This window comes from Chiroxiphia lanceolata, chromosome 13, assembly GCF_009829145.1.
Source record: "Chiroxiphia lanceolata isolate bChiLan1 chromosome 13, bChiLan1.pri, whole genome shotgun sequence".
Lineage (NCBI taxonomy): Eukaryota > Metazoa > Chordata > Aves > Passeriformes > Pipridae > Chiroxiphia > Chiroxiphia lanceolata.
Window position 1 is genome coordinate 598,075 of NC_045649.1, and position 25,789 is coordinate 623,863.

At 48.7% G+C, this 25,789-nt stretch overlaps 1 protein-coding gene across 4 annotated transcripts in view; it reads left to right on the forward strand.

The window, feature by feature from the left end:
- OSGIN1 (oxidative stress induced growth inhibitor 1) overlaps positions 1–9,719 on the forward strand; it is a 66,785-nt gene extending 57,066 nt beyond the window's left edge. For 3 of the 4 annotated variants that reach the window (XM_032700906.1, XM_032700905.1, XM_032700907.1), the window contains 5 exons: positions 2,873–2,978; positions 5,614–5,750; positions 6,068–6,259; positions 6,573–6,664; positions 7,327–9,719. In XM_032700906.1, the coding sequence (XP_032556797.1) occupies positions 2,873–2,978; positions 5,614–5,750; positions 6,068–6,259; positions 6,573–6,664; positions 7,327–8,320 (1,521 nt within the window). In that variant the 3' untranslated portion in view covers positions 8,321–9,719. The remainder of the gene's footprint in view (positions 1–2,872; positions 2,979–5,613; positions 5,751–6,067; positions 6,260–6,572; positions 6,665–7,326) is intronic. The other variant, XM_032700909.1, reaches the window with a different exon arrangement.
- The last annotated feature ends 16,070 nt before the right edge of the window (positions 9,720–25,789 follow it).

The following is a 25,789-nucleotide window of genomic DNA, read 5'->3' on the forward strand; positions in this document are numbered from 1 at the left end:
GGAATAGCTATAAACAGGTTCAGCATCTGGTTCACTTTCTACTGAAAAAAAATTATTAAGTATGAATTACAGAGAAGGCAGCTGTAGGATGTGGAAGGACCTACTCCCATTTGTAGAGAGATGCTGGTTAATCTCATGTTGATAGAATTGACCAGTGACAAAACTGCCAGAAGCAAAGTGAAGAGCACTAAAGTGTCATTAAGGGGCTTTGTGAACCAAGATACTGAATAAATCCATGGCTAAAAATGGTCATTATGTGCACAGATCTAGTAATTTCATTAGACTAACAATTGTGTTCCTCTAGCCATTAAAATTTGGTTTATTCCAGCAAATGCTCCTTTTTTGTGTGTGAAAAGGTGCAGGATGGAGGAGGGTGTTATCAGGGAGATTGCAGCTGCTGGCTCTGTGCTTTATCAGGGTGGGGAAGGGTGGCACAGTGCAACAGCCAGGAGCCCAGGTAACCTTCCTCTAAAGCAAACAGGGCTGCCAGGCCCACTTCAACTGTCTTGGGCCTTTTTTGTCCCCTTCATTCTCCCCAGAAAATGCTGGCATACAATAATGTTACTGTGCACCCAAGCCCTACAAATGGGGTTGATGTTTATCTGCTGGCTCTGCTGCTCCCCTGGCACTGTGTCCATGTGCTGGGCTGGGTTGGTTCAGTCCTTGCTTCCAGCAGAATTGCCGTGGGTGTTGCTGGGGTGCCACTTACAGAGTGCACACGGTGTTTCTGTGTGTGCTGCAGAGCTGTGGAGCAGAAACCTGGCAGATCCCTTCCAGAGATCTTGCTCTCTCCTCTTCCAGAGATCTTGCTCTCTCCTCTTCCAGAGATCTTGCTCTCTCCTCTTCCAGGCTCTCAGTAGCTTCACAGAAATGACATGTGCACTCTGTGTTAGGAAAAATTAATAAGACCTTTTCTTCTTGTGTAATGCAGAGGGGAGGGGTTTGTTTATTTGTTACCATGGAGAAGAAACCTCTGCTACCCTCAGCTGGGTCCTGTGGTTTGGCTGGTTGGAGGGGGCACCTCACTGGTCACACCAGTTCCTTTGGTGTCTCTGGCCGTGCCGGGTGCTAGTGCTGAATTCTACCAATTGCAACTCTGGAGCTTTGTGGTAAGGAATTATTTGGGGGTAAACTTACAGTCTCCTGAAGGTGATGCAAGTTTTGGTTCATGTGGCAGAAACTACCCAAAAAACTGGAGAGATAGTTGGGCAGTTTGGCTGTGCCCCCACAGCTCCCAGGGCTGGGTCAAACATGCCTTAAGGGCTTGATGCATTCTTTGATATGGACACAACACTGAAATGTTCTTCTTCTGCAGGGAATGCAGTGACCTTTGAGTCTCAGTTAAACTGGGAACATAAGCTTCCTTGAGATCCAACTCTCTTCAAAGCTAAATGCCTGAAATCACTTAAATTAGAAAGCACAGCTATTATGCCTTTTAAATGGTTCATGCCCTGTTGGGCACAATGCTTGGTTAAGTGATAACAGGCAACCAGTAAGTGGGACTAAACTGTGATCAAAAACCTTGGACAAGCTGCCAGTTTTGAATTCAGCTTGTGAGCCTTCTGTGCTGCTTTACTTGGATGGACCCAGGGCTGTTGGAATAGTCCTGTTGAGCCCAGCCATGGCTGTGTGTTGGTGGCTGGGACAACTGTCACATCCTTGCAGGCAAATTCACTTGTAACACTCCTCCTGAAGCCTGGAATTCTGCAAACTGTGAGCTCACCTGTGGTTTCCTGGCAGCTCATTCAGTCCCCAGGCTCTCACTGCTTTGCTGTAGCTGCTGTGCCATAAATGTCAGCCAAAAGTGGGGCATTACACTCGTAGGAAGACATTTGCTGAACAGCCCTGTCAAGGGCAGTGATGTGCCAGACCTTGTGGAAGCATGCACTGTGCTTGCCAAAGAGCTTCTTGCACTTGAAAAGGGTACAAAGAACATGCCCCACTGAATGAAGTCATGCCTGTTGGTGGAGTTTACTTGGCTTTCCAAAACGAAAATAAGGTTTTTATAAGAGAGTGTTTTCTGTAGAATAACTGAAAAGCTTATGCTGAATTTCAGAAATCTCATGTTTATTGTAGTAAAAATAACTTCTCTAGATTAGTGACAGTAGACAACTCCTACTCCCAGGAAAACTAAATAAGCCATTATTTGACAAGGTAGGATTTCTGCAATAATGGCAAAACCATTCACTGTTCATTGAATATCTGCAAAATTATTAGACTAGTTTTGTAGATTCTACTCTAGTGACACCTTAGTTTCCAAGATAATTAGGATGCCTGTTTTGTTTAAAGATGACTTGTTATTTACTTGTTCAGACATACAACTCTCTATTTTCTGGAAAAATAAGAAAAAAGGTTCCAGAACTAAACTACTCAAAAAATCCTGTAGGGATGGAATGGTACCTACTTGAAAATGCAGCCAGGAGATTTCCAGCCACTGGGCAGAAGTCTTGAGTGAGGGTTTTTTTTTTTTTACTTATCTGTAAATGCACAGGTTGCTGCATTTGTGATAATTATGACAAGTTTTCACACAGTATGTAAAGAAAACTGTGAGTTTTCATTAACAAGCTGCAACACTTCATTTAATGCAGTCAGAGGGTTACCAAAATTGCCAGCTGTTCTGAAGGGACTGGAATTCATGTCTGGAGGAGAAAGATAACTGTTCTCTCCCTCTTTTGTGTTGTATAATCAGAGAACCAGCCTTTGATTTTGGGGTCAGGAGGAGAAAAAGATAAGGAGGTGTGTCCTGAGTGTGGAAATGTAATGCAAGGATAATACTTTAGATCAACCTGGGTTTGTGGGCTGTACAAAGTCTTGTTGGTTGGTTTTTTTTCTTGCCAAAAAATGCAAGTGATTCCAAACTTATTTGTTTCAGCAGGTGGACTCCAGAACAGAAATGCTTCCAGACAGGAAGATGTATCCACTGCTGACCAGACCCTCACAGAAGAGTGGGCTCAAGCCACTGCCTGTTGTGATCATAGGTGAGCTTTCTCCTGCCAGCATCACTGTTTCTCTTATGCTGTTGTTGCTTTGGACTTGCTGTCTTTAACTTTTGTTCCACGTGTTCTCACTCAAACCAGAAATACCTGACCCCTGTTTCTGCATCCTTCCCTCAGCCAAACTTCCTGTAGAGGGAGATCACTGAGAGCTGTGGGAGGTAGGGACCCAGGTACTGGACAAACTAAAACACATACCTATTTTTAATGGTAAAATTGGCAGCCTTTTGGGCATCAGTTCATCTGGGCCTGTTTTTTCTCAGTTGAACACTTAGAAAGAATTGAAACCTTTTCCCTACAGATAGTTAATCAATTTGCTGTGATTATCTGTAGTGTTTGAAGTGGAGGTAGGTTTGTGTGATCTTTTCTGACCATTATGTCTGTTTAGAAAGTGCTCCAAATGCTGTTAAAGTTTCTTGAAATTTTTCACAGATTTCTTTTAAAACGGGTGTCAGCTACACTGACTTTGCAGAGTTTTAATAGACTAATAAAAAGCTGTATGTTTTTCTACCAGTTTTTAAAAAAGGACAGGTTATGTATTAACGGTCTTGTCTCCCTTGCAAGAGGGAGTTTTGTCACCTGAGGTGATTCTTGGAGCAAAGCACAAGCAGTGATGTCAGTGCCCTCCTCTGACGATCATGGGCTGTGCTCGAGGGCAGGGGTTGGACCCTATTCATCTGAGCATGTGTTTAAATGCCTTGTAGAGCTGGGTTTCTTCCTTATCTGGCATCTGATAAAGTTAATGCACCCCATGAATCACCTCTAACCCTTGCTAACAGTGAGTTTGACAAGGATACTGCTACCAGCAGGTTTTTGTCTCAGTGTGACTTTGCACTGCCCAGTTTCACAAGTCTTAAGGTGGGAGGGAGGATATTTTGGTACATCCCCAGTGTACCTGTGCAGGGATCCAGTGCAGAGGTGTCACACAGGGAAGCCCCTGTGTGTGAAGATGCTGCTGGGCTGAGGGAGCTCAGCTGTTCCCTGCAGCTGGACACTGCAGGAAGGTCCAGCTGCCTACCCTGCCCCAGGGGGCTGTGTGCTCCCTCAGCTGGGCTGGCAGCCTCACAAGAGCAGTTGCATTCCAAAATAGCTTGGGCCCCAGAGACAGCTGTTCCTGTAGCCATCCACATCACCCTCAGATGTGGCTCAGAGTGAATCCGCTGAGTGTTGTGCACTCAGGTGGTTCAGTTTGGCTTAGATATCTCCTTGTACTTCCTGAAACAAAGCAGTAACCTGGAATTTGTTATATTTTACTATAGCTGCAGTTTAGTTTGTTTTCAATTCCTGTTGGGTTTGGATAACTTTTCTCCAAGTGGACTGTTCCAAACACTGACCTGCAGCTGGTGCTTGCTCAGCACAGCAGCTCTGCCCCAGCTGTGACACATCTGCCCTTCCCACAGCTCCCTGTTGGCTTTCCAGCCCTTCCCTCTGTCTGAGAGCCTCCAGAGCAGCCTTTGCTCCAGTCCCTCCTGAGGCACAGGCACTGTATCCACAGGCTGTGGCTCACCCAGCTCCCCTCCCCTCTGGCACTGCCTTGTGTTGTGGGGCTTTAGTCACCCAAGAGTGAGCAGGAGAGCCTGGGCAGCCAGACAGGCTGACACCTCCCTATACAGACACTGTAAAACATTAAACATGCTGGTAAACCTTCCACAGGCTGCTCTCCCTGGGCTTTGGAGTCACATATATCTAGTTTTTCCCCTGGCTGTGGGGTGGTCAGCAGGAGGAGTTCAATCATCCAGCAGCCTGTTCAAAGTGCTGTATTCTGAGGGCTTGTCTTGCCATGGCAGAGATATTTTTTTCCTTAACACACTGCTTGCAGTACCATGGTGGGGCTGCTTCCCATTTGAAAATGTCCTCAAGACCCATTAGTCAGAGCTGCTATTGCCAAATATCCCTTAATAGATGGAATTTCTTACTGAGCAGAGCTGGTTCCCCTTCCCTTCGACAGTCACTCCTGTCAGGGTTCTGTATCTGTGAACTCCTGCCCTGGTGTGAGCTGTGCATCCAGCAGAGCTGAGCCCCTGCTCACACAATGACAGAATGTGCTCAGTTGGAAGGCACCCATCAGGACCACCATCCAACTCCTGGCCCTGCCCAGGACACCCCAACAATCCCACTCTGTGCCCGAGAGCCTTGTCCAAACATTTCTTGAGCTCTGGCAGCCTTGGGGCTGTGCCCACTGCCCTGGGGAGCCTGGGCAGTGCCAACCACCCTCTGGGGGAAGAACCTTTCCCTGAGATCCAACCTGAGCCTGCCCTGACTCAGCTCCATGCTGTTAATGAATGTAAACCTTTATGTTCAAAGAAATAAGGCCATTCCTCACCATGCTAGAAACTTCCAGGGTCAGGTTAAGTTAACCTCTGACTTATTTAACCCAGTGTCTTTTCAGCAAGTTCTGAGGACCTTGCAATGCAAGTAGGTGCAACTGAGGAGGAGAAGGGGACATATGAGGGTAAAATGACTTCCCCAACTCCATCCAATAGGTCAGTGGTTAACCTGGGAGAGAGGATCCCCTGTATTCACAGTATTATATCTCTTGCATTGGTCTGGATATTAGAAACACTTTTCAAAGGACAGCTCTGTCTGCAGGAGTATAAATTCTTCTCCATTGTCTTTTCAGGGAACGGACCTTCAGGAATCTGCCTCTCATATTTGCTGTCAGGTTACATCCCTTACTTCAAAAGAGAATCTCTTCATCCTAATCCTATTCTTCAGAGGAAACTGGAAGAGGCACCAGAAGTCTCCATTTTGGACCAGGTTTGTGTAAAGATAAGCAATATAACATCACAGTAAAGCATCCTTAGGGTATATTATGAGTGATAACCTTGTTTGAATTTTCAAAATACACAGGCAGAATAAGCCTTAAGCAAATTTTGCTTTGTAATCCAGATCTGCCTTGTGTGAAATGCCAGCATTCCTGCTGAGATCCTTGAGGTTTTCCTCGGGAAAGATCAGGTCTGTGTGCCAGTGAATGAGCTTCCCAGAGCACCAGAACCACTGATTAGAGACACTGGAGTGACAATCAGCCTGCTGCCTGGCAGCACACACACTCTGACAGCTGCTCCTCTCTCCAGGACCTGGACTATCTGTCTGAGGGCCTGCAGGGACGCTCGGACAGCCCCGTGGCTCTGCTCTTCGACGCTCTGCAGCGGCCGGACACGGACTGGGGTGGCACAGCAGAGTCTGTGCTCAGGTGGAGGCACGAGCCCAGCAGAGCCATCCCCCACCTGGTGCTTGGCAGGAACGCTCCTGGAGGGGCCTGGCATGTGAGTGAAGGGGAGCTGCTGGGTCTGTGTGTTGGGTGACAGCCAGAGGTGTTCCCTGGAGAGGGAACAGCTCTGCCGAAATGCCAGCCAGCCATGGTTGGGTTTATGGATAGAGTCAAAGTTGGAAAGGAAAAGAAGCATGAGAGGCCTTTCTTGTCTCTAGTTCTCTTTGGAGGACATGAATGGTTTCATCCATGACAGCAGATCAGGGAAGGTTACAGATTTCATGATCTGTGCTGTATTGAAACATGAAAAAATTGCCTTTCACTTTTTATGTAAAAATAAAGTAATTTTGCTCTGCTTCTTGTTCCAGTCTATAGAGGGTTCTATGGTTACCTTGAGCAGAGGGGAATGGATGGGACTCCCAGATCTGCCTTTCAAAGAGTGGCTAAAGCAAAAGAGAAGGTAAGATACCAATGGTGTGATCCTTGGCAGACTTCTGGAGGTTACCAACAAACCTGGAGTGCACTGCTTGAATGTAGCTACCCATCTGTTACGGAGGGTTTTAGTGAGAGAAAGGACACCCTCCCACACCCCAAAAAAGGTCCATTCTACATTCAGTGATTCAGATAAAGTGCCTCTTGGAAAGTGTCCTTCTCAACAGCCACTGGGGAGATGGATCAGTGACTGTGAATTCTGAGTAAAGCTTGGGGGGAAAAAGCATGGTCACCTGGCTTCTGTGTCTACTGCTGCTGTCCCTAATGACAGATATAATCAGTTCAGCTGCTCTCCAGTCTCTCAGGTGCTTCTGCTCTTGACATGTGTAATAATTAATCTTAAAAAGTCCAGGAGTTAAAAATGGAATGGAAGTGAGGTATGAAAGGAAGGCATAAGTGAACAACCATGTGGATGAGATGAATGCTAGAGAAAGGTGCCTCTGTCCAACAGCTTTTGGACTTGAGTGCTAGGTCTGTATATCAGGAATAACTTTGCTGAAGCCAAGGAAACTAGATAAGTCTCTGGTAGTGCCAGGATAGATTACTCTAGGATATATTCAGTGGAAGAGGGGAAAAAATTCCAGTCTCTTACTTGACTGCTGCTTGACCTTTGTTTGTACTGTATTACAGAGGCCTCAGAAACAACAGAGCCACAGCAGAAGACATTGCTCAGTATTACCAACACTATGTGGTGAAGAAAGGACTGCAGAAGAATTTCAGATGTGGCACTGTCGTGACCTCTGTGAGGAAAGTGAGTGCAGGGAGCATCTCCAGCCACACCCAGAGAGATCTGCAGGAGAACAGTGGCTCACTCTGGAACTCCAGTGAACAGAGCACAGAGATCTTTCAGGTGGATGGATTTTTCAAAGCTGTGGAAGGTGACAAAGAGCCCTTCTCCATCCATGCAGAGAATGTGGTCTTGGCCACAGGAACGTTCGACAGTCCCACCTGGCTCGGGGTCAAGGGGGAAAACCTTTCCTATGTCCATCACCAGCTGTCTGCCCTGGAAGAAGCAGTGAAGAGCAACAGCATTGGCATCATGTCAGACCCAGTCTTGGTAGTAGGTGCTGGTCTGACAGCTGCTGATGCAATTCTCTTTGCTCACCACTGCAGTATTCCAGTAATACATGTTTTTAGGAGGCGAGTCAGTGATCCGGGTCTTATCTTTAACCAGCTCCCCAAAATGATGTATCCTGAATACCACAAAGTCCATCAGATGATGAAAGAACAGACAGCTGCTTGTGCTGGGCCTTATGAATGTTACATTAGCCTTCCTGAGCATCACGTGCTGTCCTTTGGCAAGGACAGAAAATGTATCATTCAAGACAAGAATGGCTGTCAGAAAGCTTATAAAATATCCATGGCTCTTGTTCTCACTGGCTCAAACCCCAACCTCTCCTTTCTGCCAAATAATGGCATTGACTTGGCAATGGACAGTGACCAACCAGTGAATCCCAAGAGGAATCCCATAGATGTGGACCCATTCAGCCATGAGTGCACTCAGGAGAAGGGGCTCTATGCCCTGGGGCCCCTGGCAGGGGATAACTTTGTTCGCTTTGTGCAGGGAGGGGCTCTGGCTGCTGCCAGCTCTCTGCTAAGGAAAGCAAACAAAAATCCCCCCTAACAAAGCCCCCATCCCTGTACTAACTGTGTCTGAATGGGTCAGTGCTCCTTCCATCGAGGAGCAGGTCATCTGATTTGTACATCCTCAGATCCAAAGCCCATTCCTGGTATTCTCCAAGGTCATACAGAGAGTTTGGAAGTTCTTGCTGAGTTATTTGAGAAGATTAAGTCACCAAATCCAGAGTGGGTTTCACACACAGCAGAATCTTCAATTCCTGGGACTTCAGCTCCTTTTCTGCATAGCTGTGTGTGGTTACTGGGACTGAATCTTGTGCCTGGAAAAGCAGGGGGCAAGACAGGGGTTGCCTTTCTATCTAAAACCCTCCAGGTGACTGAAAATTGAGTTGATGATCAATCAATGTTAATTATTTTCAGACAGCAGGTTCCCAACCCTGCGTCTGTTGGTGTCTTACAGAGTTTCTTTCATGAAACAGAGTAAGCTGACCTGGTTTTATTTGCTCCTGTGGTTTGGCTGTATGTTCTTATTAAGCCAGAAATCACTGACAGGGGCTGCAGGTACCTCTCTGGCACATGAAGTGGTGCTCTGCAAATAAAAACTGACACACAAACCTTTGAACGTTGGAAGCTGTATTGTCTTACTGACACCAACAACAAGTAATACATAATTTTTTCTTTTTAATCAAGAGATCTCTGTGATGGGTTTTTCTCCTTCCTGAGAAGGAATGGTAATGATTTACTAACACTTGGTTTGCCATCTTGCCGCTTTCTACTTTCTGAATACTAAAAATGCAACAGCCAAATTCTTGGCAGCTGCTGTAGAGATGAGCAGAACTGAAGGGGAGCTACTGGTCTGTCTTGTAACTGCCCAGGTACTGGATGGGGCTTCTGCTGCACAGGGTATTTTGGAAAGGTGCAATATGTTCTGTACTGGGTGGATTTCTAATGTATTGTGATTTTAAAAAAAAACACATTATTTTTATAAGGGGGGAAGTGGCACAGTCACTTTTTGATAGCTTTATGCTATATATATCTCTACTTTTTTATACTGTTTTTCTAAAAGATTTGTATTGGCAGAATATTTTGTTACAGTCTTTCAGTCAATGTTCTGAATGAGCTGGGGTGGATAGGGATGATGCCTTATATTGCAAACAGTTCTCAAAAGACCTAAAGGGCCTCTTATACCTCTCACAGGAAAAATTGCAGTCATAGCTCATCTTATTTGATATAAAGACAGACTGTGCTCCCTGTGCTGCACTAAACCCACTGATGTGACCTGATGGAGAACTGAGTGTGTGGAGACAGTGGCTGTTGGTAAATGAATTGGCCTCAAGCTGAGATGTGAGAGGAGCTTGTCTGTGGTGTTGCTGTATCACACTTGAATATATTTTCCCACTGACTATTCTTGTATGAAACTTCTCAATAAAGTGATTTCAGACTTAGCCTGTGTTTGTTTTAATTCTAAATCTCTGACTCAGATAAGATCTAATGAACTGTTCATCACCTTCCTGGTGAGTACCAAGGTGTGGTTTGTGCCTCCTAAATCCTGCACCTTTCTGTTCCCTAGGAGCACTGCTGGGGGTTTGCTCTCTGTGTATCTTTGTCTCTCTAGTAGGATGGAGAACCCTTGCAGAGTGCTTTGGCAGTGTCTGCTCTTGTGAGGCTAAGACACAATCCCAAACCAAGCTGTTTGCCAAGCTTTGTTCTTGCCTTGTTGGGGAAAGCTTTGAGTACCTCCAGGGTGGGGATTGCACTATCAACATTTGATTGCCCCATTCCACGTTTTACCACTTTTCTTCCTGGGAATATGGGGTATTTTCTTAACCAGTTGAAGTGTTCCTATTGTAACTTGTGCCTCCTGTTTTTTTGTTTGGGGTTTTTTTAGTGTTTTGGTTGTTTTTTTTTTTACTGCACAGCCCTGGGAGGAGTCTTGTTCAATGAGTTAAAACATCAATACTCATTCTTCTCTGCAGGCTGAGACTGAAAGTCCCTCAGTATTTTGTGAGCACAGAAGCATGGAGGGAATGAGTTTCCTGGTCTGTGTCATCACTCACTGCCAGAGGAGTGGCAGAGCCCCCAGAGGTCTCTTTGGCAGCATTACTCTAGATGAGCTGACTTGTTTTCCTGACTGTTATCCTGGCAATGTGGGCATTCCTGAGCAGGAATGATGTGGTTCTGTGGTCTTCTGCAGCTACCCTTTGCTAGAAAAGAGTTCAGTGATCAATGTACACCTTTCTGAAAATCCTGGTTTTGGCTGGGTCTTCTGGCCTCAAAAGCAAATGAGGTGGAGGACAAGAGCCAAAGACCATCTTAAAGCAAACACAAGGGGCATTGGAGTGCACTGGGAGTAAGGGCATAGGATTGGTGTCAAGTGAAATGCTGCCATTCCCATCCCTGAGATCAAAGTCTCAGTGTTCATGCTGACCATTCTGTATCTCATGTTACGTTATGGTGAACAAATTTGCACGGGAGAGCTCTTAACTAGGTCCAAGGCTGAGCCTCTGGCAGGGGGAGCTTGGGTGTCTGTGCTTTAAATACCTCCTTTCCTGCCCAAGAGGGATGAGCTAATTGCCTGCCCTGTGTAGGACCGGAAAGGGAAATGGTTTTTCACAATTGATGCTTAGCAAATATCCCACATTCTGCCCCAAGGGATGTCAGAGCAGAGGATCTCAACAGCAGAAGTGGTGGTTTAGTCGTCAACAGCAGGTCCTTAGGGCAAGGCTGTGCACTGCTAATCCAAGTTGTCATTCCATTCTCTGTATCCAGGGAGGCAACAATGAATTATTGTTCCAAAACAATCAGCTGTGAGAGTCAACAGACACCCGCTTTGTTGTGTGTGGAATTCACCCAAGCATCGTAACCTTGACCTGCGGCGTGTGAAGGACCAGGAATAAAAGCTGCTCCTCCCGGGCCCTCTGCAGGACCAGCTCTGCCTGCAGTGGGACAGTCCCTCAGGTGACCCTGGGTGCTCCCATCCCCTGCAGTGGGACAGTCCCTCAGGTGACCCTGGGTGCTCCCATCCCCTGCAGTGGGACAGTCCCTCAGGTGACCCTGGGTGCTCCCATCCCCTGCAGTGGGACAGTCCCTCAGGTGACCCTGGGTGCTTCCAGCCCCCTTCCCACTGCTGCTGAGGCCAGCCCGAAGGTGAGCAGTGAGTCAGCTGGTGTTTAAGGGGGGAGAGCACTCTGCCCACTCTGCCTGTCTCTGTCCCCTGCAGGTCACCGGTGTCCTCTGTGCTGTGGCCACGGGGACAGAGCAGGTCAGCCAGGGAGGCCACGAGCAACTCCCTGCTCAGCTCAGTTTGGGTAGAAAAGGTTGTTTTTTTCATCCAGACCTCTGGCTGCCTCTAAGAGATCCATCACTCTGCAACAAGAGCTTCATTTCAGGCCCCCATTTTCTGTCCAATGCTCCTCAGCCTCTTTGGGTCCCTATTTGTGTGTCCTTGCAGAATGAGCTCCTGAGACCTGCTGGTACTTGCCAGGAACGATGGGAAATGATGTCCCCAGAACCAAAACAAAGGTTTGAAGTTTGTCTTGAAGTTTACAAGACAAAAAAGAATTGTGGTTTTCTAATTTTATTGTGCTTTTGAGTCCTTGCAGTCAGGGCTGATGTGTTTTAGACTCGCCTGCGGGTGGGGCAGAACTGACTGTACAAGTCTGGACTCAGGTACCTTTTATTATGCAATTAACCTGCAAGCTTACTGCTTCTGCTTTTTGCTTTGGTGAGGATCTTATGAGATGTCAGAGCATGTTCATTGTGAGCTTTTGCTTCTGAAGTAAAGGGTAGCTTCTTTTTAAAAGAAGCCATCTTTTATATATCACCTGAATTGAAATTATTTCAGCAAAATAATCTTGGGAACCCCGTTGGTTGTTCAGCATTCACTTTTTTGGCTGCACTTCTGTCTTTGAGAGCAGGACTAAACCCAACCACATCTTGTCCAGACCACTCTATTTAAGAGGTGTGTAGAGCATTATGGTATATAGAAAGTCTGATGATTGCCTAGGGCCCCTAGGGAGCTGTCAGGCTGTTGCAGACTGTGGTGGCTTAAATTAACCTGCTTTAGTTGTGAAATACAGATATTTGTGGCAGGCCAGCAGCCAGCACACCAGTGCTGACTGACAGCTCTGGAGGTCACACTGAGCTGCTGTAACTGGGGGCACTTGGGGAGTGGAGGGTGTGGGGGGGTCTTCTAGCAGAAGGCGTTTCCAGTGGAACAAAACCTGGCAGCTCCAGGGGAAAAATATCTGACTTCCAGGGCTCTGAAGCAATCTGTGAAGGTTGAAAAGGTCCTGGCTAGAGTGGTTAAGTGGGGAGGAAGAAAATGGAGGGCAAATTTTGTTGCCGTTGTTGGCTGGCTCCTGCCTTCTACCAGAGCCTGGAAGGCTGCACAGACCCACTGTCCAGGAAGAGTTTCCTTTGCCGTTCATGGGGACAAACCTGGATCCTCTGCTGTGCAGCTCCCAGACAGAGATTCTGCTCTGGCATGAGAAGGAAAACCTCTCCCAGCTTTTGTGCCCTTGGCTGGAGGGACGTGCCCCTCTGCCCGGGTGGGCACCTGTTACACAGCCAGGCTCGGAGAAGGAGCTGCAAACCCATCGATTTACAGGGGCAGAGCAGGCAGCTCTCAGGAACTTTTGTGAGGGAAGCAGAATGGATTTTGTTTTCCAGGCTAGTTTTTTCTGGTTGCATTCATTTCTTGGAAGTGCTGTCAATAGTTCTCCGCAGCAAGCTGGGAACAAGGGAAAGGAGGGGAATCCCGGGGCAGGCAGCACCCACGCACAGGCAGGGTGGTCCTGCTCCATAACCAGCACTGCTGCCAGCAGGGAAACCTGGGCTGGACGTTGAAAGAACCCCTTACTGAAGATATTTACCCCACAGGTGAATTCCCACATCTCTGTCTCACTGAAAGCAAAGGGGCTGGGGATTAACTACAGGAGCCACCTCTGTGAACTGGGACCCCACTGCCAAGGGCTGCAGTCCCCGGGGCCAAGCTGGGTGTTGGATTCAGCCCCACAATCTCCAGGGAAACAGAACCCCTTTGGCCACAGCCTGAGACCAGGACCAGGTCAGAGGGGCTATTCTCAGTGAGATGGCAGCTGATGAGCTGGGAATGCAGAGACAGTTCAACAGGGGTTGGGAGCGTGTAAAGTTACTGCTGAGGACAAAGTGCTGATTTTGGGATATTATATTGGATCAGTTTCCAAATTTGAGTTGCACTTTTGTATCCCACTGAATCCTCTGCCAAGGAGACAAACCCGAGGGCAAGCAAAGGGCAGGATGGAATCGTTCCTTTAATGGCACATAAATAGAAAATCAGGAGAGCTGTACATTTTTATGAGACCACAGACACAGTTTTAGGCCTAAAACATTCATTCTTTTTGAGAGCCAGCCCAGTGGAGCAAACCTCATTTGCAACTTGGCATTAACACCCCAGTTATTCAGCATTACCGTAACTCCAGGTCAGCAGAGGCCTCAGAGGCACAGATACCTTTCAAAGCTCATAAACCAGCCAACAGATCTTTCTACTGAAAATTCCAGGGAATTTGTATGCCAGAGAAAAAAAATCCTTGGCGTTTTCCTGGGGTAATAATGGACTTTTCAGTTTAACCATTAAGATCTAGCAAAACCAAGCAACTGACAGAGTGGGGGGATGCTGAATGCAGATGCTCCAGGGGCTGCAGTGCCCAGAGCACCACGGGCTCTGCCCATCCCTCCCAGGGCATCCTGCCTGGGGACCAGCAGGGACACAGCAGGGCCTTGTCCAGCTGGGAGGAACAGGGAATGTGTGATGGACGTGGTGACACAGGGTCAGGGAGAGGTTTGTCTTTCCAGGCTGCAAAGGTGGCTGCGAATAAAACGAACGATGGGTCGAGCTGCACGAGGTCAACGTAGCAGTGTTGTTACCAAGCAAAGCTGAACTGGTGGAAAGTTTATGCCATGTGAATCCCTCATGCTGTGCAGCTGAGGTTTCTTTTCCTTCTTTTTTTCCTCTGATCCGGTTGCTGGGATGCCAGGGTGGATTCACTGTTTGACTGACCTGCAGCCTGGCAGGGGAGGCAGTGCCAGCAGGTGCTGCCATGGGGGGGCTGCAGGGATCTCACAGCTCAGTGGGTGCAATGTGCTGTGGGTCACTCCCACGAGGGTGGTGGGTGCCAGCCCTGCCTGGAGCTGGCAGCCCTCCCCTGGGCACGGGTGGGTGTCTGTGTGGGTCTGTGGGCCACGAGGATGGGAGAGCTTTGGCAGGGTCTCACCTCCTCATCCAAGGAAAGGGAAACTGGAGATGCAGGGTATCCACTCCCCAGTTTTCCTGCAGCCAGCTGGGAAGGATGGTGTCAGCATGGCCAGAAAGGCAGGGCCAGGCCTGGGCACGGAGGGGAAAGCAAAATTCCAAGCTCAGATGTTGCAATGGAAGTTTTCCCTGAGCCCTTTCCAGCACCTGTTTGCCAAACTCCCTTTGGACTTGCTGGAGCAGCTATTCTGTAAATCCTGCTCTTGTCATGGAACCTCTTCTGGGGAAATTAAGGTGATTAATGAACAATAAGACCCGTGAGCAGTGAGAGGGAAGGGTGGCATCTCATAGGAATGAATTACAGGTGATTGACACTGCCTGAAGTAACCTCCTTGCAAAAACATTCCCCATGTCCCATACTGCACCTTCATGGAGCTTAAGCAAGAGATTTATCAGAGGGGTGAATAACTGGCACTGTTTTTGCTGGCTGGAGCATAACCAGGATGGCTTAAGGCAGCACATTAAAGCATGCAGGATAAAACCTCTGCAATATACTGACCTGATGAAACGTGCAACATTAAGAAGGTTTTCTCCCCTGAAAACAAAAGTTTTTAAATCTCTCTGTAAAACAGTCCCTCTGCTTCACATAGAGGGGAAAGAAAGACCTTTGGAAATTTTCTACTGGGAAAATGCATTTGATCAGGGATTTATGGCAGAGCCTCAGCCATTGCAGTGTAACCTCTGAGATTTTACAGTGGGTTTCTGGTTCCCTTTTTGACTAGCCCTTCCATCTCAAGGATGGGAGAAATTTCAGAACTGTGTTACACCAGAACTGATTTCTTCCCCTGCAGAACTGTAGGTTTGGTGAACTGGTGCCTATGAGAAGCAGAAGATCCCAGGCAGTGCTGCAGGGCTCTGCAGAAGCACCCACCCTGATTTACAGTGGAGGTGAATGTCATCCTCAGGTTGGTAAAGTTCACATTCTTGAAAATATAAATAGCTAACATAAATATTTTTCAAGAAGATGGAGAAACAAGTCTGAGAAAAAGATCAAGTTACATAAACAACTGTTATCTGTCTGATGTAACACTCCAAATACCTCCTCCACTGAGTAATCTGGATGTGACATAACAGGGAGCTGGGAGAGCAGCCCAAGTGAAATGTTCTCACCCTGAAACAAAGGAAAATGCATCAAAGGGAGGTAGAATTGCCTGTTCCCAGGCTGCCTGTCCCCTGTGACCTTCCTTGTGCTCTGTTACATCCATTTCCACGGAAAGGCCTTTTTTTGGTCTTCCTTTAAACAGCGTAATGGATCCCCCCTGTCCCGCTGGGAAAAGGCTCTGCAGAGGAAGGGATGTGGCTCTGCCAGAGCACATCCCCATCTGCAAGTGGAATATGTGCCACTTTCCCAGCGTTAGGTCCAGAAAACTCCAGGGCTTTGAAAGCAATCCCACAGCTAAAGCAGTCCAGTCCTACCCCAGTTAATATCACTGTGGATGAACCATCTTTCCCCCTCTCCTCATGTGTGCAGTGCCAGTAGTCTTTGGACACTGCACTGATAGGGAAGTGGAACTGCATGGCATAAAAGTGCTCATTCTGTTAGGGCTGAATGACTGATCCCCACATTCCCACTCCAGGCTAGAAGGTCCCAATGGCCCCTGCTTGGTGAAAGAACTAATACTAAGCATTTTCCATGCAGAAATGTAATTTCCATATTCCTCTGATTCCCTAGTACCCAGCTTTGTCAGGATGATATTTCATGAATTATTTACTCCTTTGAAGTTTATGTTACGTGGAAAAGGCTCAGCCAGCTGGACAGTCCATTTGATCATGCTCTGAGACTCTTACCTGGATGTGTTGGGTTTTCTTCTTTTCTGACAGCTCTTACAATAACAAATGGGAATTACATTCTCAATAAACAGTTCATCCTAGGAAATCTGACTGCCAGCCAAGATTGGCTTAGAAATCCTTACAGTGGCCACAGGCAGGCACCCCAGCTATGAGGAGGATTCAACGTGTCCTAGTGATGGGCAGTGCCTGGTACAGCAGACAGGGCTGTCCAGAACAGGGAGCTGCAGGAAAATCTGTAACAGGGCAGTAAAGACATAAGAGGCCAAAAGAGGAGAGGCCTGAAGAAAATGAAGTATATTGTTATTCTGGGAAGGGCAGATATTTTAGGAAATATCTGCTGGAGGGGCACTGCTTCACTGACAGGTAAGGGTGGTGTGTTCAAACAGGCCTTTGTGGGAGCCACAGGTCCCTTTCTCTTTGCTGCTCTTCTCTCTGTTTTCAGCTCTGGTGAACCTCAGTTACACCAAGAACCCCTTCAGTGCAGGGCACAGAGGAGCATCCTCGTGCTGGGCTGGGAAGCCAGTGTTGTATTTATGGCAGCTGCTTGCCCAGGGTGGGACTGCTGAGCTCCAGTGCCCAGCCAGCTCACCTGTTACCTGACTGCAGACATCAGAACGTGCTGCTGCCAGCTGGTGCTTGTATTTCTGGAAATACTAAAGGAAATCACTGTTTATTTGTGGAAGGAACGGCCCCAGATATGACCTCCCGGCAGCACCTAATCCGGCTGTCAGAGCTGGAGGGCATTTTGTGGTTGATGCTGGGCAAGGCTGTTGCCAGGCACATTGTATTGTATTGAGAGGGTTGTGTATGGTGTTGGCATGTGAACCATCACAGGATTATGGCCAGCATGTCATTCAGGAGGAGGATGAACACGATGGTGTTCTGTTGTCATAACCCCATCCCCAAAAGTCTTTGAGAAAACCTCCTCTGGGCAGGTGAACTCAAAACAGAGAGGACTATTGTGTTAGCCAAAGGTTGTGTATTTTACCTTGAAAATGGAGCATCCAGCAATTTTTTTGCGGCCTGCCAGGGCATGTGAGCACTGGTGTCTGTGTTAGGCAGTGTAGGAGGCAGGTCTGCTGCCAGGAATGTGGGGATTGCCAGCACAGAGCTTGCCACCGTGACAGAACATGGGTGAGAGTAACAAAATGAGACTGGGGAAGGGATGGGTCAATAACCCAGCAACACCCATACAGCCATTTTCCAAAACTACACAATCATCACAGAATCTGTGAGTGGTGGGGTTGGAAGGGACTTAAAAGATGTAATTCCAAGCCCCCTGCCATGGGCTGGGACACCTCCCACTAGACCAGGTTGTTCCAAGCCCTGTCCCAGCTGGCACTGAACACTTCCAGAGGTGAGACATCCACAGCTTCTCCAGCAGCCTGTGCCTCCCCACCCTCACAGGGAGGAGTTTCTTTCCCACATCCCATCTAACCCTGCTCTTGGTCAGTTTGAAGCCATTCCCCCTTGTCCCATCACTCCATGCCCTTGTCCGAAGTCCCTCTCCAGTTTTCCTGGAGCCCCTTTAGGTACTGGAAGGTGCTTTACTGTCTTCCTGGACCCTTCTCTCCAGGTGAACAGCCCCAGCTCCCTCAGCCTGTCTCCATGGCAGAGGTGCTCCAGCCCTCTCATCGTTCTTGTGTCATCCCTGGACTGGCTCCAGCAGACTCCCACCCTCCTGAAGGTGGGGCCCCAGCTGGCTGCCTGGAGGCACTTTTGCCCACTGGTTTAGGACTGTGACATGTGGCCTTGTAATTCCAGCCAAATTACTCCAGCACTTGCTGATAATTTATCTCCTGATCCCTGAATTTCCTGGCAACGAGATTAGTCCCAGCAACCCCAGTCTGTGCAGCCACCCAGCCCTGCTGGCCCCGCTCCAGGGCCCCACAGGTGCTTTTCACCAGGCCCTGTGCCCTCTCCCAGTCCCACTGTACCGCTCTCCACGTCAGCAGTCCCAGTGTCCTCCAGCTCTTTGGGACCAAAAATGCCTACTCCTCTCAGGGGTGGTTGTTGGGAGACTCACATCTCCCTGGAATCAAAGGCTTTATGTAATTCATGTTTACAATGGGCCACTAAAGCGTGCCCTGAAATGCTATAAAATAAACAACTCTGGAATTTCTTTTTTACAAGTTGGAGACTAACAGCTAGGAATGCTTCACAGCCACAAAGAATATCCAGCACCACGGGAGTGTTGTGCTGATAGTCTGTCTGCTGGCACTGCAAATATAGAGATGGCTTCTGGAATCATCTGCTATAATCCTGTAGGCAAAGGTGAAGCAATAAATCTGCTGTGACTCAGAATGTGCACCTGGCAGAGAAACCCTCAGAAGCATCACTGGAAGACAGCAGATTTATTCTGGAGGCAGCAGGTGAGGTGCATTGGGAGAATCCCTCTAAAATTGCTCAGAAAGAAAGGGAACCCAAAATGAGGAGCCAAAACAACCCGTGGATGCAACCCATGAGCATTGTTTTCTCTGCCAGGAATTAAAACAGTTATTCAGGTAGTTTATCTCATTGCAATTTAAGATTCCTCTATTTCTGCAGCCATGGACACAAGCTTTATTCTGCTATTTAATACAGTCACTCTTCACAGATCTAAAGTGACACCTGAAGAGAACTGCTGGTAGATCTGTCAGCAGGGAGCCTTGTGCCTGGTACCTGGCAGCCCACCCATGGACACACTTCTGGGTGTCCATCATGAGAATTGGCTTCTACCAAATGGGAATCAGTGCTAAGGAACCCCATAAAGAAATCTCTCTTTTTGAGGCTGAGCTTGCTGCAATGAACTTGGACAATCTGGGTAGACAAGAGTCCTCTGCAGTCATAAATTTAGCATGATTTCATTTAATTGCTCTATTTCTGCCATTTTCATGGGGAAAAGTGATAAATAATTAGCTTCATATTTTTGCCAGTGTGTCTCCTACTGCAGCATCTCCTGCCAAAATGTATGGACTCTCAGGTGCACCTAGAAAGCAGGTAGGTCTTGGACCATTTGAATTTGTGTTTTGCTTTGGATCTTTTTTACCAGATCTTCCAGAAGTTGCAAGGTTGAAGTTTCCTGCAGTTTAATTGCTGTGCTGTGCCCTGCCATCTGAAACCACGAAGCAGCAGAGGGAGGAAGGGTGAACCCCTCCAGACATCCATCCCTTGTGCAGGAAGAATGTTTTCTCTGGGAATCTGTGCCTGGGAGCCCTGAGAAGATGCTGTTCCCTGCTGGGCTGAGGGCTCTGCAGGCTGGGCTGGCAGCAGGAGCAGACAGCCCAGGCCTGGCCAGCCATGCCCAGGGGGTTGGCACAGATCTCCACCAGGGTAAGTGGGACATGGTGCTGTGCAATCACCTGGGCCTGGGCTGTGCAGACACGTTCCCAAGGAGGGGATGAGCTCTCATGTCAGCCCCGAAGCACCGATCTCAACTTGCACAGGGTGGTAAAGCTGCTGGGACAGGTTTTGCTGGGAAACAGTTTCAGGCTTCTGAAGGTGTGATTCAAACCCCAGTTAAAAGGATAAAACCCGTGTGTGTGACTCAGGATGCCACTGGCAGTGGGAAGGTCAGAGCTGGGTCTTTCATCTTCATAAAGAGTTGGCAGATGGGATGGGGAGGATGGATGGGTGCCCAGGGGTGTTGGGATGCTGCAGAGAGGTTTTGTGCAAGCACGGCTGCACTGGGATGAGGGTAGTAAGCTTGTTAAAAATGTGATTTTCAGGGGGCCTAAAGTTACACATAACTTGTGCCAATTTTGTGATGATGATGATGATGATGGATTTTTAAAACTTCCAAAGAAAGAGGGGAAGACAACTAAAACAATGTTGATTCATTCTATGAAAACCTCTTTAAAGCAACATTCAAAGCACATTATGCTGCCAGGTCTGACTGGAAACAGGCTTGCAACCCTCGCTGCGGTGCCCCCGTGTCCGTCCCGCAGCAGCACAGCTCCCTCTCCCGACTGCAGAGCTCCCCAGCCCCGGCTGAGGGGTTACGGATACTGCACTCACAGTGACACAGGTTCGGTTCTGCACAGTAAATGTCCTTTAAAGCACGGGGATGGCTAGATTAAGACATCCCAAATCTGTAATTATTTCAGGTTCTCTGTTGAATTGTGTAGCTCAGGGGGACTTTCCCTGCCTCCAACTGTCTTCTCTGAGTCTCATCTGAAGAAACTCTCCTTTTTCCAGAGTCAGGGCTGCAGCCCAAGGAAGGGGTAGTGGGCGGGGCATCTGCTGGCAGCACCTCGGTGTGATGAGTATCTGACCTGGGCTGCAGCACGTGGTTGTGCTTGGCTATGCTTGCCATCCTGTGTCCCAGGGTTCTGCAGGGACATCAGCAGTAACAGGTACCAGGCAAACGTGCTTTGGGTCTGAACTGCTGATGCACCCACGTGTCACTCTGAGATGCTTTGATCTTTTGTCCCCATGAAATCGTTTTGACATCTTGATTGTCCACCATCCTCAACTGTCAAGAACTTAGATTATCCTCAGATATATGGTATTTCTGCTTGTATAAGGACTTGATAAACCCTGTTTGTGTTGCCCAGCAGGTTGAACGCCAGCTTGGCTATGGATAGCTTTGGACAAGAGCATGTCCTTTGAAAACAGAATTGGTTTCTTATACTGCAAACTGTGTGGTCAGCTCCATCCCCAGATGCAGCAGTCAGGGAGGATGCTGGGTCTGTGCTGGACTGTGAGAAGCTCCCAGAACAGACAGGAACACAAAGGAGGGCACTAGCAGTGGATGAAGACACAGCTTTGCACTGGGATCAGCTGTGGTGAGTGACCTGTGTCACCACGGGGGCTGTTCGGGTCAGAGCCCAGCTGGGGAAACAGCCCAGAGCTGCTCAGCCTGGACTTAGAGCAGTTGTGTGTCAGGCTCAGGGGCTGTTGGGGAGCTCCAGCTGGTGAGACAAAGCCCCGGCTGGCACAGGCACTGAAGTGCACATCAGAGCCTCGCGGGGACCCTCCCCCAGGACCCTCCTCTCCAGAACGCTGCTGGGGCTGGACCCACGGCGACCTTTCGTTGCTGCAAGGAGACAAAGCTGCCAGTGCAGCACAGAGTGCTGAGCCCAGAGCCTCCTCAGCAGCAGCAGCAGGCACTAGATGTCCTCGCAGGCCGTGCTGAGGGTGCACAGCCTCCAGTGCTGCACAGGCTGCAGGCGGGACATTTCTGCGAGGGTGACAATCACCGGATGAAGGTGGCCCTTTTCCAGCTCTGCCCTCACGAGACAGAGGGAATCTGTGAGGGAGAGGCACTTGTTTCACTGCTCATCTCGTGCTCTCCTGGGGATGTGAGGCCAGGGGCTGCCTCGCTGAGATCCCAGCAAGCTGCAGTCCATGAGCATTCCAGCACCTGCAGCTCAAGTCACTTCTTGGTGATCCCATTAAATTATTTCAAGAGCAGCCCTTTGTTGTGGGAAATCGATATCTGCCTTGAGGGCCTGTTGATGTCTCAGTGAAACCCATTAAATTACATGAGTTTGATCCCAAAGTGACAAACACAGCAGCATTTTAAAACAGCTTCACAGCCAGGAAACTCAGTAACATGCTCATAAAGTGATTTTTGTGTGTGTGTGTCCAGCACTGAGCAGGACTGGAGAAATGGAAGATGTTACTCTCCCAAACTCTTGGTGAATAACTACTGGAGCAGTGTAAGATATAAATAATTTCCTCACCTCTGTCACTTTGAGGACAGAAAATAAGGACAAATAAAATACTGCTGCGGGGAAAATGAATGTGGCTGGTGCTTGAGCAGAAAGCAGCAGCCTTTGAGCAGGCTGCTGGAGAGATGGTGGGTACTGACAGAGCAGTTCACTCCTGGGGCTGCCGGGAGTGTCCTTTGGGGAGCACTGGCAGCCCCTGCCCTGGCTGTCCGTGGGCACTGCCACGGGCTCTCCCCACACCTCATTCACCACAGGGAGCCCTGGGGGTCCCGTCTGGGAGCAGGGCCCCCTGTAACCACACCAGCAAACCCTGGAGCTACGGGAAACTTGTGGTGCTGCGTGTGCCAGGGGGCTGAGGGCAGTTCCAGGGGCCGAGGGCAGTTCCAGGGGTCTGAGGGCAGTTCCAGGGGTCTGAGGGCAGTTCCAGGGGGCTGAGGGCAGTTCCAGGGGGTGAGGGCAGTTCCAGGGGCTGAGGGCAGTTCCAGGGGGCTGAGGGCAGTTCCTGGGGGGCGAGGGCAGTTCCAGGGGGCGAGGGCAGTTCCAGGGGGTGAGGGCAGTTCCAGGGGGCTGAGGGCAGTTCCAGGGGGTGAGGGCAGTTCCAGAGGGTGAGGGCAGTTCCAGGGGGTGAGGGTAGTTCCAGGGGGCGAGGGCAGTTCCAGGGGGCTGAGGGCAGTTCCAGGGGGTGAGGGCAGTTCCAGAGGGTGAGGGCAGTTCTAGGGGGCGAGGGCAGTTCCAGGGGGTGAGGGCAGTTCCCAGGGGCGAGGGCAGTTCCAGGGGGCTGAGGGCAGTTCCAGGGGGCCGAGGGCAGTTCCAGCCCCGCGGCAGCTGCCGCGGGGTCCCCAGTGTGGGCACAGCGCGATGGCCCCATGGCCTCGGCCACCCCTCCCTGGGACAGCAGGTCCAGCAGGGCCCGGTCCCGGCTGAGCTGGGCTGCTGGGCTGGGAGAAGCAAACCTGGCTTCTGGTTTAGTCTCTCTCAGCACAGGTTTTGTGCCGAAATCGCTCCCGTCCCGCGGTCTCGGCGCCGCTGTGAGGGCAGAGCAGCGCTGCGGGCACAGGAACACTCCGGGCAGCGTTCCACCCTTCTGAACAACCTCTGAACACCCCGGCCAACGTTCCACCCTTCTGAACAACCCTCACGTGTTCGCAGGTAAAGATGTAAGAGTAAGAAGGATTTCTATTTTACCTCTCTAACCTGAGCGTGCCCTGGGGCAGCTCTCGGCCAGCATCCTGCCCTGCCCTGTGCCTCCCTGGGCTCTCACCGGGGGCTTTGCATCCCGCCTGCCCGGGGTACCCCAGGGGGAGTCCCACTGACTCTGACAGCTGTCAGATTTTACTCCCTGAACGTTAATTAACTGCATCTATTGTCAGAAATAAACCGGGGAGATCTTCTTTCCTCGCACAAATGCACAATGCAGAGATGATATCTGCTGGGCAAAGGAGGAAATTACTTTAGAAATTAATTACAAAGGGTATGGGCAATGGGAAAAGTGCCAGTCCCTCTCTCCCCCTTCTCGCTATGAGGAAGCTTGAGAGCTTTAATTTCAACAATTCGCAGATGCATTTTGACCATTGAGGCTGTGTAAATTATCTGTTTTGTGTAGCAACTGGGGAGGTCAGTTATAAAGAGGCAATATTTTATTTAGGTGCAATAACTTTAACGTCTTAAATTGGTGGTCATGCCAACACACAGGTTTAGAAATCTGGAAGTCTACAATTCCCCATTTCCATGCTTTTTATCCTGTTATATACGGTCTGAAGTGAGGTGTAGGGGGCAAAAGAAACAAAGGGTAAATATGAAAGGTCATCGTAAATGTATTAGCTTATTCTTAATAGCTCTGACCTAAATTACATGTTGAAGGGAAGAATGTTTTGGTCTGCTTTAGGTGAACGCTATTGTAAGTAATAAACATGCAAGATAAATGTTACAATATCTCTTCCCTACAACTACACAGTCACAAGCTCTATCAGGTCAATGATCTGTAACTTTAATCACGGGTGTGTTGGTTTGGGTGTCAAATTATCAAAACAACAGAGATCAGGAAGGCCCCTTAAAAGCCAACACCAAAACAAAACCATCCACCACCCTCTGGTGTCAGCAGCCATCAACACAAGGGTTTTGTCTGTTGTTTGCCTGTTCCTCCACTCAGAATAACAAGGCAATATTCTTTAGGTTTTAAGGTTTCCACTAAATGGTGGAGGAAAGGCAGCTGTGCAGCCAGCCCCCAGCCCAGGTGTCCTGGGTTTTAAAGGATGCCCAGCCCAGCCAGGAGGGGTTGTTGCTCAGCTGTTGCTGAGGGGTTGGGAGAAGCCACACAGTTCCCAGGCCCTCTCCGGGATGAAACTGTGTCTTGGAAGGTGAGTCTCTTACAAACTGGAGCTTGATTTTGGTTTTAGAAATTCTTTTTTTACTTTATTTTTTTCTTATGGTGGTGATTTCTCGTATTGTTCTGGAGAATTGTCTTAGAGCTCTGGGGAAGTCTGGACATCTGAGAGCTATGATAGCCTATGCTGCAGAAGTTTTATTTGATAAGACAAGTCCTTATAATTCCCCTTTACCAGATTTCCTTTAGGATCATGACCAGAACTCAAACTGTGCCTGGTTTCCACTTGCAGCATGAGGTGGGCTAAGTAATTCCTCAGAAAAACTTGGGCTCTCTTCCCTTGTGCTGGACCTGCTTGTTCCCCCCTTGGCTGCAGTGCTGGTCCTGGAGCAGGAAGGGGTGTTTGGATGCAGAAGTGCTTGAAAAGGGGTTTTTTTTTTCTATTTGAATAACTGTGGTTGGAAGATGCTCTGGAGGTATTTAAAGGCTAAGAGTACGTTTTGTCTTTAAACAAGAACTTAGACTTCTTAGAATCTGGCATAAAATGGTGCATTTGAAGCTTTGTACTCCCCCTGATTGCAGGGCCTGGAGCAGAAGCCCACGGTCCCAGTGACTGGGGTGGACTTTACACTTTATTAGCTGTGTGGGTGAGCTGTGTTCCCCAAACCACGGGCTCTGCCCTACTTAGCTTGCAGAGGGGAGGGGGTTTGTTGTGTTTTTAGGAGTTAACACCTGCTGCACGTGGATCTTCTTCAGTTCAGACCAGTAAATTACCTTGGTGCTGTTGGCTGTGTGGCATTTTCAAGCTGGGGTATGAACTGTAATAAAATCACCTGGTGATTCCATGCTGCATTACAATAAACAGAAATTAATACAGGCACTACAGTGCCATTACAGCCTCTGGGCTGGGCAGGTAGGGTTGCTCTGCCTAATTCCCATCTCTGTGACTGGGTTGCCATTTCCTCTTCCCACCATTAACTGTTGGATTAACCTCAATCCCTCAGTCATCAGTCAATATTAGCAAGTTGTTTGTGACATTTTGCACCAAGCACGGCTGCAGGTCGTGCCTGTTGGAAGTTTTTAATTAAATAAAGCTGCCTGCTGTGTGCAGAGGGGCAGTGGGGAGAAGGCAGAATTCAAAGGGCTTCAGAGAAGCTCTTGGGCTTTTCAAGTGGCCTCTCATCTGAAATTACGGCACATGGCTTGAGCTCCTGCTCTAACAGGCTTTCTAGAAGTGGCTGGAAAATACTGTGTGTAGCACCTGAATAAGCCCTGTATGAAAGGTGGTAGAGCAAACGTCACCAGGGATGGGGTAAACCAGTGCTTCGTGCTGAGCCCCACAGTCACCAGGCAGGAAAAACTGTTGTGTCACGATCAGACTTGAAACTGGAATGGAAATAGCCCTTTTTTGGGATCTCATGGAGTTTCTGAATGGGGGGCTGAGGGAAAATAGTT